This window comes from Anas platyrhynchos, chromosome 3 (assembly GCF_047663525.1).
Source record: "Anas platyrhynchos isolate ZD024472 breed Pekin duck chromosome 3, IASCAAS_PekinDuck_T2T, whole genome shotgun sequence".
NCBI lineage: Eukaryota > Metazoa > Chordata > Aves > Anseriformes > Anatidae > Anas > Anas platyrhynchos.
The window spans coordinates 33,772,377-33,788,471 of record NC_092589.1 but is presented as its reverse complement, the minus strand read 5'-3'; the positions used below and the strand labels follow the sequence as shown (position 1 = coordinate 33,788,471).

Sequence of the window (16,095 nt, the reverse complement as noted above, 5' to 3'; positions counted from 1 at the left end):
GAATATTGCCTCTTAGAGGGATGCACGTAATCAGCATCTCCAAAATATCACGCCTGCTTCTAGTGAAACTGTGCCTGAAGGGGAGGGAGGGACAGGTAGCCTTATGCAGCCAGAGGTGGGGTTTTGTCTGTACTTGAGGGTGCATTTTGGAAGCAAGGATTATGGGGTGCAGGGAGATGCTGAAGGAGGCTTGCCACCCACCTTTGGTTTGATTTTTTTTGGTTTCTTCAAGTCAATACTCACTGATCAATAAACCAAGAGTGAGTGTGACAGACACAGAGCAAAAAGGACTAACCTATGGACTTGAAGCTGCTCTTCTAGAATTTTCTTCTTTGGTAGTCAACTGCTAGAATAAGAGTTTCTGAAAAGTAAAGTATCACCTGTGGGAGGGGAAGAGAAAATAATAAGAAGTTAAATAATCCCTGGAGTGCAGAACCTGGGGCCAGATGCTTCCTAGTGGCAGGGACTGCCTCCTCCCCCTGCCTCTCAGCACCGGGTGCAGCTAGCACGTGAAGCCATCGCCTTTCTGTCTCCCTCCTCATCTCCCTCCCCAGGCATGCAAGAGGCTGAGGGGAGACATGAGGCAGGAGCTAACATAGGTTTCCTCTGAGCTTGACAGTGTTCTTTTTTGGGATTTACTGCCACGGTTTCCTTGATCAGAAGGCAGTCTGCACCTCCTGCCCAGCAGGAGTTGAATAGAAATGAATGGCTCCTGCTGAGACTCAAATTGTTGGTCTGCTCACCACTATGACACTGAATCTCTTCTAGTTTTCTTGCCAAAACAGGTGGTGTTTTCAGTGGTACTCTAGGTAAAGGGAAGTCAAAAACAAATCTTAAACCAGTGAGCTTTAGAGCCAGTGCTGTTTTGGCCCAGCAACCAGGTGGGGCATTCAGCAGTAGCTGCAGGTCTGTCCACAGTTTGACCTATGAGTTGGGAACCTGTGGCCAGAAGGGAAGGTGACCATGAAAATGAAGTCCTTGGAAGAGACATGTACCTCTCAAAGACTGACTTCGGTTCACAAGGGTTTTGGCAACTAATTTTCAATGCTGAACATGGATGACTTTCTTTCTGGGCTTGCCTTTAATAGTGTTTGTTGGAACACAATTACATTGTGTTTCTGCTTAATCCAACTTCTCGATTAGTGTAATTTAGCTGGCTTGTGTAGCAGTGCTGATTAATTAGGATTTGTCACTTTTTAAGCTAGAGTGCTTTAACTGGCAGTCTTAGCAGGAAAATAAAGGAGAAATTGTAGGACAGGAAAAGATTTTAATTGTTGCTCTTCAGAAAGTTTTCATCCTTTGGGATATAGAAGTTAGAGGCAATATATGAAGGTATTTGTAAATAGCAAGACTTAATATCTTACACAAGCTTTTACCTCCGGGTCTTGTAGCTTGATTCCTAGTTGGAAGGACAGGGTCTCCATCACTGTCTGCAGGCAGAAAGTACTAGGGAGAAGCAAAAGCCACCCCTGTATCCTACAGTCTTTTTTCTTCTGTCTTCAGTCTGCCTGAACACCTCCTGTGTAGTGGGAGGTTGTGTGCTTCATTAGAAATCTGATCCAAAGCCTGCTGAGGTTGCCTTCCTTTGACTTAGGTTTTGTTGAAGGCTCCACTGAACGTCTCTTATTTCCTAAATGCTAAAAATAAACCAATAAATAATTATTTCACTGGAGACCTGTGAAACTTTCCAGTCAGGTGGTATTTCAATCAATATAATTATGGTGAAATACAGCTGCTGTGGAAGCTTGGGTACAAAGCAGCCCGGTTTACCAAGTTTATTTTTTTCCAGTTCTCGCAGTCAGATTTCAGAAAGATGTGCCTGTTATATTCGGAGACAGGGTGAGCAGTTCTTGGTATTGCTGGCATCACAGAGCCTTAGAGAGACACACACAGACAGAAATCTTTGCTAAACTTTGCAGAATGTTTTGGAAAACTTCCGATGTGAAATGCTAGCCTTCTGAATATTGCTTTATCCAAAGTGCTTCGTGACAACTTTTATGTGCTATGAGCCTTCAAAACAATCTTTTTAGACACATTGTTTACCTTTGCTCTTTTACTTTGAGAAATATTGCATAAGCCTTTTAAGATGTTTCTTCCCTAGTTGACGCTCACCACATGCAAATTGCTCTCTATTCCTTATCCTTTGTGTTCTTCCCTTCTCCCTCTAGGTTTAAAAATTAAAACAGCAAAGCCATCAAACCAGTCTCTAAATCTGATCCTGATGGAAGGAGGAGAGGGATCCAGGTGCCCTGAGGTTCAGCAGGCACTTGCCAGCTGATTTTTAAGCGGACTGTTCTCAGATGTGGTAGTGAGTAGGGTGTCATAAACTGAACCAGAATCGTCTTCTGGGTTTCTGTCGCTGTCCTGAAAGGATGCCAAGTGACAGCATATTGATGCCCTGCAATAAAGCTGGCCAGTGAAAATGTGGGTTTTGCACGTTACAAAAGCCCTAGCTTCTAAACTGACCCCAAACTTCAGGGCTGGGGGAATGCAGCAGATTATGTGGCATAGGAAAGAAAAGGGTATGTTTCCACTGCAATGTTATCAGTGACAATTCAGCAAAGAACTTAGGAAAATCATACTAAAGGATTAAATATTGTTACCTTTGAAACATATTTTTTGTATTAATCCAAATTTTTCCTCATGAAAGTGGCTTTAACACCTTCCTGCTGTTGATATGCAAAGAGGCATGTCTGTCAATTAAATAAAAACAGAAATTTTGGCAGCTCTTCCTGTAACCAGAGGCCAGCTGTCAGTCTCGATACACCGATAACCACACAGGGATGTGGGGCAGAAACTGGGGCCGAGCAGCTGCAGAGCTGCCAGCCGTACTGCTCCCTCGGACAAGGGGCTGCTTTGAGGAAGCCCCGTGTGTTGTTTCAGTTGTTGGAGCTGTCGTTAGTTGCCTTACAGACAGCAGCACAGACATCAAAGAAGGAAAGAAAGGAGAAACCCGGATGCGTGCCAGGATTTCTTCCTTGTCCCCTGTCGGTCCCCAGCTGCCCTCCCACCCGGATGGCCGGGAGCCGGTGAGTCTCAGTGGTGTTGGGCAGCAGTGGCGGAGGTGCCTGGGGCACAGCTGTTGTTCCAGGAGTCCCACATTTTGTTGCTCCCACAACGAAATGCCTTGGGATTTTAATTTTCTGTTTACTTATTTCTTAGCTCCTTCATTTTTGGCACTCAGGCCCAGAGATGAAAAGCTTGTCCAGGGACGTGAGTGTTTCCCTGGGGCTGAACGTTGGGTTGCCAAAAAACTTTCCTAGGAGCATCTCCTTAACACATGGCTGTTTCTCTAGGGAAAGGGCAAGCTGGCTGTGAGGTCCACAGCTCAAAATATGCACGTAGGTTTTGTGGTTACAGCCATCCCCAGCCAGAGCTTTGGCCAGGGGCTTGGCAGTGTTATTGTGCTGGTGCTACACTTGGCTCTTGTTTCTAGCTTAAGCAGATGGTACCCTGAGATGAGTGAAGTTGTTTGGTTTTGGGTGTGAAACCTGATGTTTCTCAGCAGATTTAGATGTAGGTAATGTGGTCGAAGACACAGACAACAAGTTAACGTAAGGGTGTGAAGCCTGGCATCGCTGCTGTCACGTGGTTTCTCTGTCGATGCAGGATAGCTCTATAGACAGTGCAAGCAACTGATAACGACTGTGGACTGCAGTACAGGGATGAAATTGTGTCTTTTGTTCTGTCATGGCCAGTGCTGCAACCAGAAAGTGAAAAAGAAAGGAATTTGCGAACTGGGATGCAAACTGCAGCTTTCTAGGGGTTTGTATGGTTTATATGATGTATCACGGTAATTGGTGTAAACCCCTGCAGCAAGGAGGCAGAAAGGGATTTACCAAGCTTGGAGATAATTAAAGTCATGCTGAAGCTTTCCTAACAGGTGCTAAATGTGACACAGTGTGTGGTCTCCCTGTGTGGAGCTGGCTTTCCCTGTAAATGGGGAAGTGCAACATCAGATGCCTCAGTGCGTGCACATGGATAAACAATGCTTTTGTGGCATATTAAGAACGGTTTGTCTTGTGACTCTTTATATGCATCTCATAATCTTGATCTGGGATGACTTTAGCAGAGCTGTCTAATTTCCAAGATGTGCTTCTGGAGCAGGATGGGGGCTGTACCTGTTTTGTATTAACTGTATTAGCAGCTAAACAAGAAAACAAGAAGAAGAAGAAAAAAAAAGCTGCAAACAGCTGACAGCAATGTGAACCTTCAGTGTGTTTCATTAAAAGCAAGAGAAGTAGTAATAAATCTAGGGGTCATGGAGGCAGGGATCAAGCTCCTTGTGTGTCTCTTGGACAGCCTTTTACTTGTCTGGGAGAGGAAGGTAACCTGACAGTCCTTGAACCATGCTGATGTTCATCAAGGGCTTTGGGCTTTGAGTAGAGCTTTGGTTAAGTGTGAACTTCACCCCCATGCTTTCATTTGTTCCTGGATAAAATTAGTGGCCTCATCGTGCCTTGCAAAGTACTGGCAGAGAAACTCTGATAGTGGCTCCTGGGGCTGGATGGCTAAACTTGACAACAGCAAGTGCAGAATTGAAAGAGGGTGGTGTGTTTTTTGCACCATCTTGGGGATGTGGTGATTCTCTTTAATTTGCTATTTAGTTGTGCTTGACTGCTTTTGTAAGAACGAATTCAAAATGACTTGAGAGTTCAGGTTTCAAGGAGGGGAGAGCAAAGAAAAAAAAAATACTGGCAACCAAAAGGCAGAGTTCTGATCTCTAGTTATTTTTCAATTGTTTTTCTGTGCTCTGAATTTCTCCTGTCAAGATTTGGATAGACATAAATTGTAATGTGTGTTTTACATATAAAATTTAATTTTCAGTTTATGGTAAATAAATATGTGGTAAAATGTAATGGTCAGATCAGGGATTTATAGAACATTGTATTTGCAGACACTCATCTTTTTCTCTCTTTAATCCTGCCTACAAAGTTTGCCTAAAGAAATGCCATGCCTCTACCATTACCATGGGGGTATTTGGGAACATAGGAAAACAGATGGCATTGCTTTGCAAGGGGTTTCTTTTTAAAATACTGGGGAGATGGCTTCACTTCTTTAATGGATCTTGTGGTGAAAGCAGAATGGCTCAACCAGCTCTAGGTGGCCCTGCTCAAGCAGGGGTTGGACCAGGTGACCTCTGGAGGTCTCTTCCAGCATCAACCCTTCCGTGATGCTGTGGCATCAAGTAGCTAAATTTGAGAGACTCTACAGCACGGTCTCATTAAATAAGCGCGGCTCATTTCCTCAGCCCCTAGGGACTGTTCTTTCTAATCTCTTGGCACCGCTGAGGAGGTTCTGGAGCTTAATGTGTCTGCATCTAAACACAGCAGGTCTAAATATCCATCTCTTCTTCCCTCTCTAACTCCTGAAGATACAGCAGGAATCTTTCTGGCTCTCAGGAGACAAAGGTATTTGAAGAAGTGTTCATACACTTTACATTACCAGCCAAATGATTTGAATTCTGGTTCTGCTGATGGCTTCAAGAAAATTAGTGCCTTTTATTTAAAACACAGAGGGTGGTACTGTCAGCGTGCTGCAGCTCTGTGTGCACAGCTGTTAAGCATCTTGGTCATAATGCCAGCAGCATTCAGACTTCTCACTACAAGATTTCAGTCTTAGTTCATCAACATCACCAGAGAATTTGCTTTGTAATTCTCTGGGGAACCTTCTTAATTTATATTATTTGTCTAAAACTGATTTTTCTCTCCTTTCTGGGAATTCATTCCTGTTTAATAGCATTAAACACTTCCTGCAATGTTTCTGACCAAAGCTCGGTGGCGGATCTGCCCTGTGCTCACCACGGCACACGTGCAGGATGTTAGGTACTGGAGAGAAACAACACACGTTTGGAGAAAGGTGATGGAAAACCCTTCCCTTCTGCTCCTGTACCACTTGAAAGGGCTGTCCAGAAAGCTTCCCCTCAAGACATATTGCTCTGGAGCGTGTAGGTACAGTTCCTCCTCACTTCGGCCAGAAAGATGAACGTAGCTCTGTCTCGGAGCAAGCTGCAGCACGATGCTGTGTCCTGGCAGTCATGCATGTGAATGAAGGGAAGGAAAAGGGGGGTTGCTGCAATGAGATGCAAAAGTGAATCTCATTTTTCATTGGAAAGGGTAATTTCTGTGAAGTCTGTTTAATCTCAGGTGGCACTTCTTTCTAGCTGAACTGAGCTACTCAAATTTCCTGAACCACAAAGGATGAATAGCTTCACAATTTATGGTTTTTCTCTATAGAAAGGAGAAAGTATAATTGAAGATAAGATGTACAGTAGAATTAAATTTTCAAGCTGCAGGTTGGAAGTTTTTCACAGAATATAAAGCATAAAAGAAACATGGAGTTTTATACTGTTCTGCAGGTTATTGCAAATCACACTTTCTTTGTGAAGTCAAAATTGTCTTAAATGTTGCTTTATTACCGGGAACAAGAGGGTGTCTCACCACATCTTCACTTCAGTTAGTATGAGTAAAGACACTCAAAAAGTGCAAGTTTTCTGTGTTAGAAATAACAATTAACAATTAACAGTTACATTTAATCCCATTTATTATTATGGCAGGATTGAAGGTCTGCTTCTGCACAAGTGCTCTAATCAGAGCTCAGGTTGGGAGAAGGGAGATGGGGCAATATGCTTTATGCTTGTAGAACTGTCTTTGCCAACAAAATGTGATCCGTCACTGAAAATGCGGTGTCCCCAATCTGTTGCTTGAGTTAACAGGCAAGGAGTTAGTGTCTGAACATCCCTGCTGTGTCCAGAGCCCTCTGATGAACCCTGCCGCTGATGTGAGTGAGCCTCTCTAACACCACGTGGAGCTCTTACCATCCAAACCCTGGCACACTGTGGGTATAAACAGAGCAAAACCCACTGCTTCTTTCCCTGTCAGAGGCCCTGTGCTCTCTTCTTCCCTAGCTGGAGGGTCTTTCTACACGTTAGAAGTGTATTTTCCTCTGCTAGCTCTCAGTCCCTCCGACATACCTCTGCAGTTGATTTATGCACCTCTAAAAAGTCCCCTGTGTGTACTTTTTCCTCCCTCTGCATGGTTGCAGTTGAAATGCCTCAGTCCTGAGTTTTCCAAGCTTACTGCACAGACCAATAAGTATCCTCAGCCTTTCAGCATGGATAAAGAGTGGAGAGTATTGATAGATTCATTTGATTTAGTTATCTCTAGCGTAGCCTTTTCAAGTGGGAGCCAGATTTGTTCTAGGTATTGAAGGACAGGGCAACGCTAACAAGGAATGTTTTGGTTAGTGGAGCTGTCTGAAATGCTGGTAAAAAGCCCCGAGGAAGGGCTATCAAAGCATTGACTGAAGTCTTCCTGAATGCTCTGGGGCTCAGCACTAAGCTTGTTTTCACCTGGCAGTTTGGTGAGTTGGCCTGGTCTGAACACAAGAAAAAACTCAGTTGCAAAAATGTGGAGCAGTAAACAGCAGAGTTGTTGAAACTTGAGTCACTGCATCTGTGTTGTGCTGCGTACCGAAATAATGGCACCGCTGAGAATCCAGCCCTTTTCTTCACCCATGAAACAGCCACGTCCACCTTCTCCGTTATCCCAGCTTGAATTCTTTGTGTGGGTGAATGGGAGGTCTATGTGAAATTTGGCCGAGCCAAACTTCCAGTGAAGGCAAATGTTAACCATTCTCTTTCCATGGCCAAGTCCTTGACTTTCTCAGGTAAAATGTAAGCTCCCAATTGCCTGGTCTCTGGTTGCTCTGCCTGGGTGATCTGAACTGGTTTCCTACAGTCAGACCTACACCCAGTATGTGCCACTTACAAAAACATCCTGGATCAGATGTGAAACTAGTTGGAGTTTGTGGTGTGAACTTGCTTTTAGTAGCATTGTGCCATGGCTGTGCTGGAACCGAGAGCTGATCCCCAGATCCTGGACTGATCCCCCTCTCCTCTTTCTAGCAGTGGCTGCTTCTGATGAGTTTTGTTCTTTACTCTTATATTATTTTCATTTATTTCAGCTGCCCTGAACTGTCTCCTGCTGAAGCCAGTGAGTTTAACTCTTGGTTTCATGAGGAATGTAATGATGCACTTGAGCAGCACGAATGTATTCCACTGCACCTCTGCTAGGGCAGCCTGCTTGCTTCCCCTCCGTGTTACGTAGCGGGGTGACCTGACAGCTGCTGGTTTTCCAAGAAACGTGATTTCCTGAATTCTCCCTGAGATTCCTGGTCTTTTATTTATTTTAAGTAACTAGATCTGAATTTAGGGTTTTCATAAAATTCTGGAAGACGGACTTAGTGTGCACGCACACAAAGCAGATGTGAGTTGACATTTGCCTTTCCTGGCCCACGGAAACCACTGCAACCTGAGCATGAGAATTGAAATGGGAAAACACTTGTCTTGAGTACAGCTGCTTAACCTCTATTAGTTTCGTGCTGTATTTCATGAAGAAAGAGCTACGTGTTGTTGTCTAGTGTTGCTGTGATGACATCCAGTCACAGGCTGGTGAGTGAGGCAGTGACAGTGCAAACAGGAAACCTCCTGAGATGTGCATGACCTGCTGTTAGACATCACCTTGGCCAGACTGAAAATTTGGGGGTTTCTACCAATTGTTCTAATGAAACAGAGGGAAAATGGAAATAGAGAATTATTTAAAAAAAAAAAAAAAAAAAAGTTTAAGCTAATTTTCTTTGTTTTATTTCCCTAACACTTGGTGCTGGCTTACAGTGTGCAGTCAGAAATGTTCAGTTCCCTATTGCACAGCTGTGCAGTGATCTCCATGGATCTCTCTAAGCACAGCTTCTTCATGCCAACTTCTGGCTGCCATTAGCACTGCATCTTTTGGCACTAAGGGAGCAGGTTTTGCTTTATAAATGTGCCTGCCAGCACTGAAGAGGAGGTCCAGGCTTCAGCTGTGGGTTGCTGATAAGCAGAAAAATACCTAGAAATTAATGGGAAGAGGGACAGTGTGGCAGCACCTCGAGCATGCAGTGCTGCTCCTGGGCCTTGCCCCAGGAAGGATGCCTTTTCTGGTCAGCCCCAGCCACCTATGAGCCATATGGGTGCCTTTGGACACTGAATCTACTCCACGGGTCCTTAGCTACTTCTAGGAGGTGTTTGAATGTCATCCTCAGCTTGTGCTCCTTCTCATTTTGCCAACTCATCCAGTACTCAGAAAAAAAAAAAAATAGTTTGTAGGCTTGAAATCAGGGTAGGTGGAAGTCAGCTGAAATGCCAAAGGGAAGTAGAAAACACGGGAGACCGCGCAGGCTGAGGAGAGATTGGCAGGCATGAGAAGAAAGCCAGACACGAGAGGATTCAGAGCGCTGCTGAGGTGAGCAGCAGGGACTGCTGATAGCACGGCGTGTGGATGCAGGTGGCAAGGTGTGATCAGGCAGAAAAACATCAACATCCAGAAATGGGAAGAAGGTGAAAGGTACATGAACAGCGAAGGTCTAAAATAAGAATACTTTCCAGATCAGTAATAATAATTTTATCTTAACATTAGGAAGTCACACGCAAACTAAGCCAAAGCAGTATAAGAATAATTTTATTTAATATTTTGGTAACACAACCGATCTCAAAATGAGGATAAAAGTTAGCTCACTGAACAACTGCATACATTCTAAATGGGAGCTACTAAATTAGAGTAACTTTACAGATTACACGAGGCAGCTACGGAGCGTGACCCCCCTGACAGGCACAAGCAGTGTGAATGGAAGCTGCATTAGTAGCCCATGCGTAGGTAAAGCTTTTGGAAGAGTATAAAATTGCAAAAGCCTGTTTTACTAAAACGTGAATGAGTGATCCTTCAGTTATACTAACTATTCAGTTACAGGTTATATCCTTTATTTTTTTAATAATGATACTTAGAAAGGCATAAAGAAAACTGTCTTGCTAGTATTTGATCTAATGTAGATCTCTATATGGAAATGTTGAGTATCATATAAAGCTTTTCACAGGTATAGGCTAAGTTCTGGGATATCACAGACTTGTACATAATTCAGAAAAACACCTGAGGTTACCTTTTTGCATGGCAAAGAAAGCGTTTTGTTGTTCATGTGTGTGCTTAAGCTTTGAAAAAAGGGAATTGATGCCGTATGAAATCGGAGACCTGAAAAGTACTGCGTGGGGCAGTACTGCTAGACTTAGTTCAGGCTATTACAACAGCAGCACTGTCACTGCTGCCAACGTGATGAAGTCTATGAGAAGACCTGGCCCTGCAACCCTTGACTTGCTTGGGTCTCACCTCACTCTGCAGCACTGAGCCCTTGTGTTTCTGTATCTACAAACACCTTGGTTCGTGAGGTACGCTCGTTTCTGATGGATGTCATATGGTGATCTGTATCTCCTCGGAAATGCCCAACACATTTCAAAATCAGGCGTTTATGTATGACAGCTTGTTTTTCAGAGAATTATAGGCTGCTTTGTGTGCACAAACATTAACCAGAGGTTCAAGGCCATAAAGTTTCACATACATGTTTTACTTGAAAATAATAGTTTAGATTTTTGTTTTAACCATTTGCCTCATCAAAAGAAGTTAGAAGTACCTTTTTCTTCAGTTAACATGTACAGCAATCAGGATGTGTAATGTTAGTTTTAGCATGATTTGCTTGGAACAAAGTCTCAGAAGAAAAACTATGTAGTTAATTTTTGGATGCACTGTTAAACTCAGCCTAACAGAATGAGTGGTGAGCTGGCCTGTATTTACTGTAGGCATTACTTGTGGCACGAGTGTTTCAATGTAGAACCCCCAAATTCTCACTTCTGCATACTTTGGAACGTGTGAATCTTAAATGACTTACCTATGTGCCAAGGGACAGGGCATTAATACTTTGCATGAGAAACAAAAAGTTCAGCTTTTCCTTTACAAGAGCCTTCTAATTCAAATATCTCTTTGCTTCACACTAATGAACATATCAGCATATGGATTGTATCACGTTTGTTATTTGGTGACATATCAAACTTGACTTTTCCTTTCAAAAGTTAATGAAAAGTTATTGTATCAGGACATTCTGTTCATTCGTATATAAAATATGAATTGCATTTTAAAATGTTGTGTTCATAAGCAAGTCTTTTTTTTTTAAAAAAAGTCATTTATGTAAACACTTTGGAACGTTAAAGGCAAGACTTTACATTGGCATTTTCCCAAAACTCATTCAAATATTTATTATTGAGGCATTAATGTACATCCCCAGCAGTCACAACACAGGGCTTGCCACATGCTTATGGCTCTTTCCAGGACGGTGAATTCAGAGGGAGGCTACAATATTCCCAGCGTGTTTGGCTGGGTGGTTTCTGTGTGTTTTGTTTTGTTAGTATGAGATCTTACTTTGGGATGTGGAGTCACTGAAGGCAAAGTTAGAGTTAAGGCACAGCGTGTGGAGACACGGAAAGGATTGTATCACCAGTTTCCAGAGGTGCTCCATCCAACCAGTCAGTAGATATAATGTGCTTTACAATGGCAACTTCTGTGAACATGCAAGGAAATGAAAGTCTTGCTTTCAAACTGCGTATGTTTAATGTTTAATATATTAAATCATTACCCTGGCTCTCCTAGAGTTAGAGAGTACTGAATTATGTCTTGTGAAGTTTTCCTTTCTGCTCTTGTTCCTTGCAATGTTGGCTGTTTTCCCAAAAAAAAAAAAAAAAAAAAATCAGCAAAACAAACTATAACTTATTTAATTCTAAGAAGACAGAGGAAGTATCTTTAGATGCGAGGCTCGGTGCTTAGGTGTTTGCAGACAGCTGACTTTCGTTGGCTGTTTTCTCTGCTTGCAGTCTCTGGACAGCCTTATCAAGCAAATCCATAGTATCTCTAAGCGTAACATTCAAGGTAAACGGCTTCGGTTTAATGGTCAACCCGTAAATGAAGTCCATTTTTGGATCCTCATTTGGATTAGCGGTAAAATGGCACTGATGCACCAGTATGGAGGTAAAGAGAAACAGCTGCATCTTGGACAACTCCTCCCCGATGCACCGCCGCTTTCCCATCGAGAAAATCATCACGCTGCTAGTGAGATCTTTGTTGATGAAGCCGTTCTCATCCAGAAATCTCGTTGGGTCAAAGTCCTCTGGGTTGGACCACTTTGCTGGGTCGTGATTCACTGACCACTGATTAATAAATACCACGGTGTCCTTGGGAATGAGGTAGCCCATTATGAAGGTGTTGGTGGTGGTGGCGTGCGGGATGGTAACGGGCACGAAGCTGCTGAACCGCATGGACTCGTACAAGAAAGCCATGATGTAGGGCAAGCGGGGCTGATCTTCAGCACACGGCAGGCGGTCTCTGCCAACAATCCGATCCACTTCTTCTTGCATTTTGGCCTGCACTTTGGGGTACCTGCCATTTAAAGTAAGCGTGTGTACATACATAACACCTTCAAAAGATTTAGTCGTCTTTCTCAATAATGCTTTTTAAATAACCCGTGCTGTAAACATTTTTCCCAGATCCTCATCCCTGCTCTAAATCAGGCAGCTTGTTCCTGCCATATTTTTAAACTTTGGTTGTGTAGATCTTGATGGAAAACTTTGTGAACTCCCAGTTTTCCATGCAATGGTGTCATTTTAAGTTCGCTCAATTTTCACATTGAAAAATGATTACATGTGACGTTAACGTAAAGGGTGAAAATAACTTAAAATGCTTTGAATTGTATGTACTGATCCAATTTTGAAGTTTTGTTTTATAGTGAACCTTACTTTTTAAAATACAGGGCTTTCTGGCAGAGTGAGGACTTGGTTTTCCAGCTCTGTGTGTGCCTCCTAGAAGCCGGCACGGGGTTTGTTATCACTGGGCGTGTTATGCCCCCGTGGAGGTCTGCGTGCTTTGAGAAATCCCTGCTAACGGTGCTCAGAGGACTTTTATGAATATCCTGTTCTTAGAAACTACTCTCTTCGTCCCTTTTCTATTACTGTTTAGATGCGATTTCCTCACCCTGTGCTTCTTGCGTACTCTTTCAAACCTTTTCCTATCCCTGCCCAGCTGTGATTTTCTCCCCGACGCCTCTCGAGCCCCCCGTCTCGCCGGGGACGGGCAGCGCGTTCCCCCCCCAGCCTCCCCTTTTCCCCTCGCCGCGCACCTGATGAGGAAGATGAGGAGCCACTGCAGGGCGGTGGACAGCGTGTCCTGGCTGGCACCGAAGATGTCGGTGACGGTGGCGGGGACGTGCTCGAGCTGCAGGCGCGGCTGCTCCCGCTGCAGGCGGATGAAGGCGTCCATCATATCGCGGGGGGCGGCTCCGGGCCGCAGGCTGCGCTGGTGCTGGAGGAATTTTCGGCGGACGAAGGCGTAGAAATCGCGGTTGAGGTCGCGGAAGGCGCGGTAGGCGGCGCGCACGGGGCTGGGGAAGCGGCGCAGCCAGGGCAGCGCATCCACCAGGCTGCCCGCGCCCACGGCGCGCCCGAACTGCTCGTTGCGCCCCACCAGGCGCAGGAACTCGCCGTCGCCGTGGCTGTAGCGGCGGCCGAAGCACAGGGCGCTCATCACGTTGGCCACGGCCACCAGCAGCACCCGCGACGGGTCGAGGAAGGCGCCGCCGGCGCTGCCCCGCACCAGCAGCGCCACCAGCGCCCTCGCCTCGCCCAGCAGGTGCCGCTCCAGCAGGCGGCGGGTGGCCGGGCTGCCGGTGGAGAAAGCCCGCACCGTGGCGTGCGCCGCCCGCCGGTGCAGCTTCCACAGCTCCGAGTAGCCGCCGAAGGCCAGGCTGAGCCCTCCCGACACCAGCTGGAAGGAGGGGAAGGCCGGCCGGCCGGCGAAGGCGGCCCCCTGGCGGACGAGCGCCTGCCGGATGGCCCGCTCGCCGTTCAGCACCACCACGGGCCAGCGGCCCAGGCGCAGCTGGAAGACGGCGCCGTAGGTGCCGGCCAGGCGGGCGAAGGAGAGGTGCGGGGCGCTGCCCAGCTGCGCCGCGTTGCCGATCAGGGGCCAGGGAAAAGGGCCCGGAGGCCCCCGGCGCTCGCCCTGCCGCCGCCGGCGTCTCCGCTGCAGGAGGAGCTTGCCCAGGTGCACGGCGGCCAGCAGGCAGACGAGGAGCAGCAGGCAGCTCTGCGGGGCCGGGGGGCCGCGCAGGGCTTCCCCCAGCCTCTCCAGGGCCATGCTGCAAGGAAAGGGGACAGGTCAGAGGGAGCCCGAGGGCACGGGGGCGCGCCGCCGGCCGGCAGGGCGCAGGGGTGGCGGCGCGTCCCCGCTAGGCGCCCGCCTGGGTCCTGTGCAAAACGAAGAAAAATTAAAAAAAAAAAAAAAAAAAAAAAAAGCAAGGGATAATAGACAATAAGGGCTCAAAAGCGGCGGGGCCGCTGCTCTCTTCCCCCCTGCCAGGGGAGGTTTGCAAACGGCTGAGGCAGCGGAGGATGCTCTGGCCGGACGAGCTCCCCGGGTGCCGCACGCAGACAGGTTCATCCCGGCACCCAGCAGCGCTCCGCCGGGTTAAAGACCCTCGGAGCCCCCTCCTGCCGAGCCTGCCCCCAGCCCGGCTTCTCGGTGGCAGGGGCTGACCGCGGGCTGCGCTCCCCGCCGTGTCCCGCAGCCTGCCCGAAGCGGCGCGGGGAAGAAGGAGGGAGACGGCAGGACTGACCTGTTGCACGCAGCCTCCATCGGAGCCCTCGGGGAGGATGGAGAGGAGCCGGGCAGCTGCTGAGATCGGCGTTCAGATCCCGGGCTCTGGGAATCTCATCGGGAGCCCCGGCTCCTGCCCCCCATGGGGCCGCTTTCACCCGTCGGAGCTCGCCCCGCCGGCAGCCACCTGCCGCAGCCTCCACGGGGGAAGGGTGCGGAGGATTCAGGGGGCGAGAGGGGGGCCGCCCGCCCTGCCGAGCCCGAGCCGGAGCCGGAGCAGCCTCGCCTGGGCTCCTGGCATGGGGAGCCGCGGCTTTAAATCCCCCGGCATCCGCGGTGCGCTGCGCTGCGGGCGTGCCGCACTTGGCCCCGCTGACAAATCGCCCTTCCCCTGGCCGGAGGGGTCGCCGCTATTTGCCAGCCGCCCTTGGGCCGTCGCCAAGCCGAGCGGCTGAGCCGCCGGATGCTTTTTTTTTTCCTTTTTTTTTTTTTTTTCTTTCTTTATTTTTTTTTTTTTATTCACGGCGGAGGAGAGCGGCCGGGAGGCTCGCAGCAGCCCCTCTTGTGTCAGGAGGCACCGTCTCCCTGCATCTCGGGGATGGGGAGGGGGGGGCTTGAGGGAGCCGCCGAGCTTCCCCTCCTCCGCCTGTCGCCTCCCCGTTGCGTGCGGAGTTTGCATTGCGTGAGCCGGGGCTGGAAAGCCTCCAGCCATCTCCTCCCCGGGCCCCTACCCCTCCTCGCCGTACCTGACAGCGGCTCGGGGGGAAGGCGGCGGGGGAGCGCCGGGCAGCTCGCCCCCCGCCGGCCTCGCCGCCCTCCTGCCTCCCTCCCGCTGCCGGAGGGGTTTTTTTTAGCCCTTCGGTCCCCTCCGCCCGGCCCCGGAGGGGATCGGGGGCTACAGCCCCGGCCCGGCGTGAGGGAAGCCCTGGGGAGGGAGATGGGGAAGGGCTCGCTTCGTTGGGGCGTTTGGTGGAGAGGCAAAATAAAGAACCGGAGCTTCTTTGTCAGCTGGTGCGCGGGCACAGCGCGAGGGGAGGGAAGGGGGTTTGGTGGCGTTTGGGGATTAGGCTAAATGAGGTGCTGGGAGGCAGCCCAGCTCGGGGCGCGATCCCAGCCCTGGCCGGGGCTCTGCTGCTTCTTCCCCTGCTGAGCAGCGCGCTCCTGCCCGCTGCCAGGGCCCTGGGCTCCCCCAGACAGCAGCACGGCTCTTGCTCACAGCAGCATCAGCCACGTCTCTCCGCGTGCCTCCCAAATCCCGTCTGTGTGCCTCAGTACACGCTGTGCTGCTTCTTCCTGCCACTGCCAAGTGACAGAGGTGTCAGAGCTTTCTCCCCGCAGCGCCAGCAGTAAGCTCCCTTCCTCCCACCCCGTCTCTGGGGCGAGCTGGAAGGATCCCGCAGTCCAGCTTCGAAGGGGAGCGATGCACAGCTCTGTCCCTGCGGCCTGAGGGCCGGGCAAGCTTGGAGAGAGACCTGGGCTTTGCTCTCTCCCCCACCACCACAAGGTAGAAAGCAAAGTTCACGTGCTGTAACTAGCCAGATGTGGCTAAGGCTGTTTCTGGGTGCTGGATTGGGGTGGTTACAGTGGCACGCAG

At 48.4% G+C, this 16,095-nt stretch overlaps 1 protein-coding gene across 1 annotated transcript; it reads right to left on the bottom strand.

Moving 5' to 3' along the window:
* Positions 1–11,038: 11,038 nt before the first annotated feature.
* CYP1B1 (cytochrome P450 family 1 subfamily B member 1) lies at positions 11,039–15,357 on the bottom strand. Its single transcript, XM_027453911.3, has 3 exons — positions 14,521–15,357; positions 13,027–14,043; positions 11,039–12,290 (listed from the first exon to the last, which is right to left on the bottom strand). Exons 1-3 carry the CDS (start codon positions 14,538–14,540, stop codon positions 11,678–11,680), a joined length of 1,650 nt encoding a protein of 549 aa, XP_027309712.1. The 5' UTR covers positions 14,541–15,357; the 3' UTR covers positions 11,039–11,677.
* Positions 15,358–16,095: the final 738 nt, after the last annotated feature.

Excerpts from the sequence above, each read along its gene's own strand:
- CYP1B1 (XM_027453911.3), bottom strand. The coding sequence starts at position 14,540 with ATGGAGGCTGCGTGCAACAG. Across the intron at positions 14,044-14,520 it reads ATGGAGGCTGCGTGCAACAG|CATGGCCCTGGAGAGGCTGG; the intron begins GTCAGTCCTGCC and ends CTTTCCTTGCAG. Across the intron at positions 12,291-13,026 it reads CTCCTCATCTTCCTCATCAG|GTACCCCAAAGTGCAGGCCA; the intron begins GTGCGCGGCGAG and ends TTTAAATGGCAG.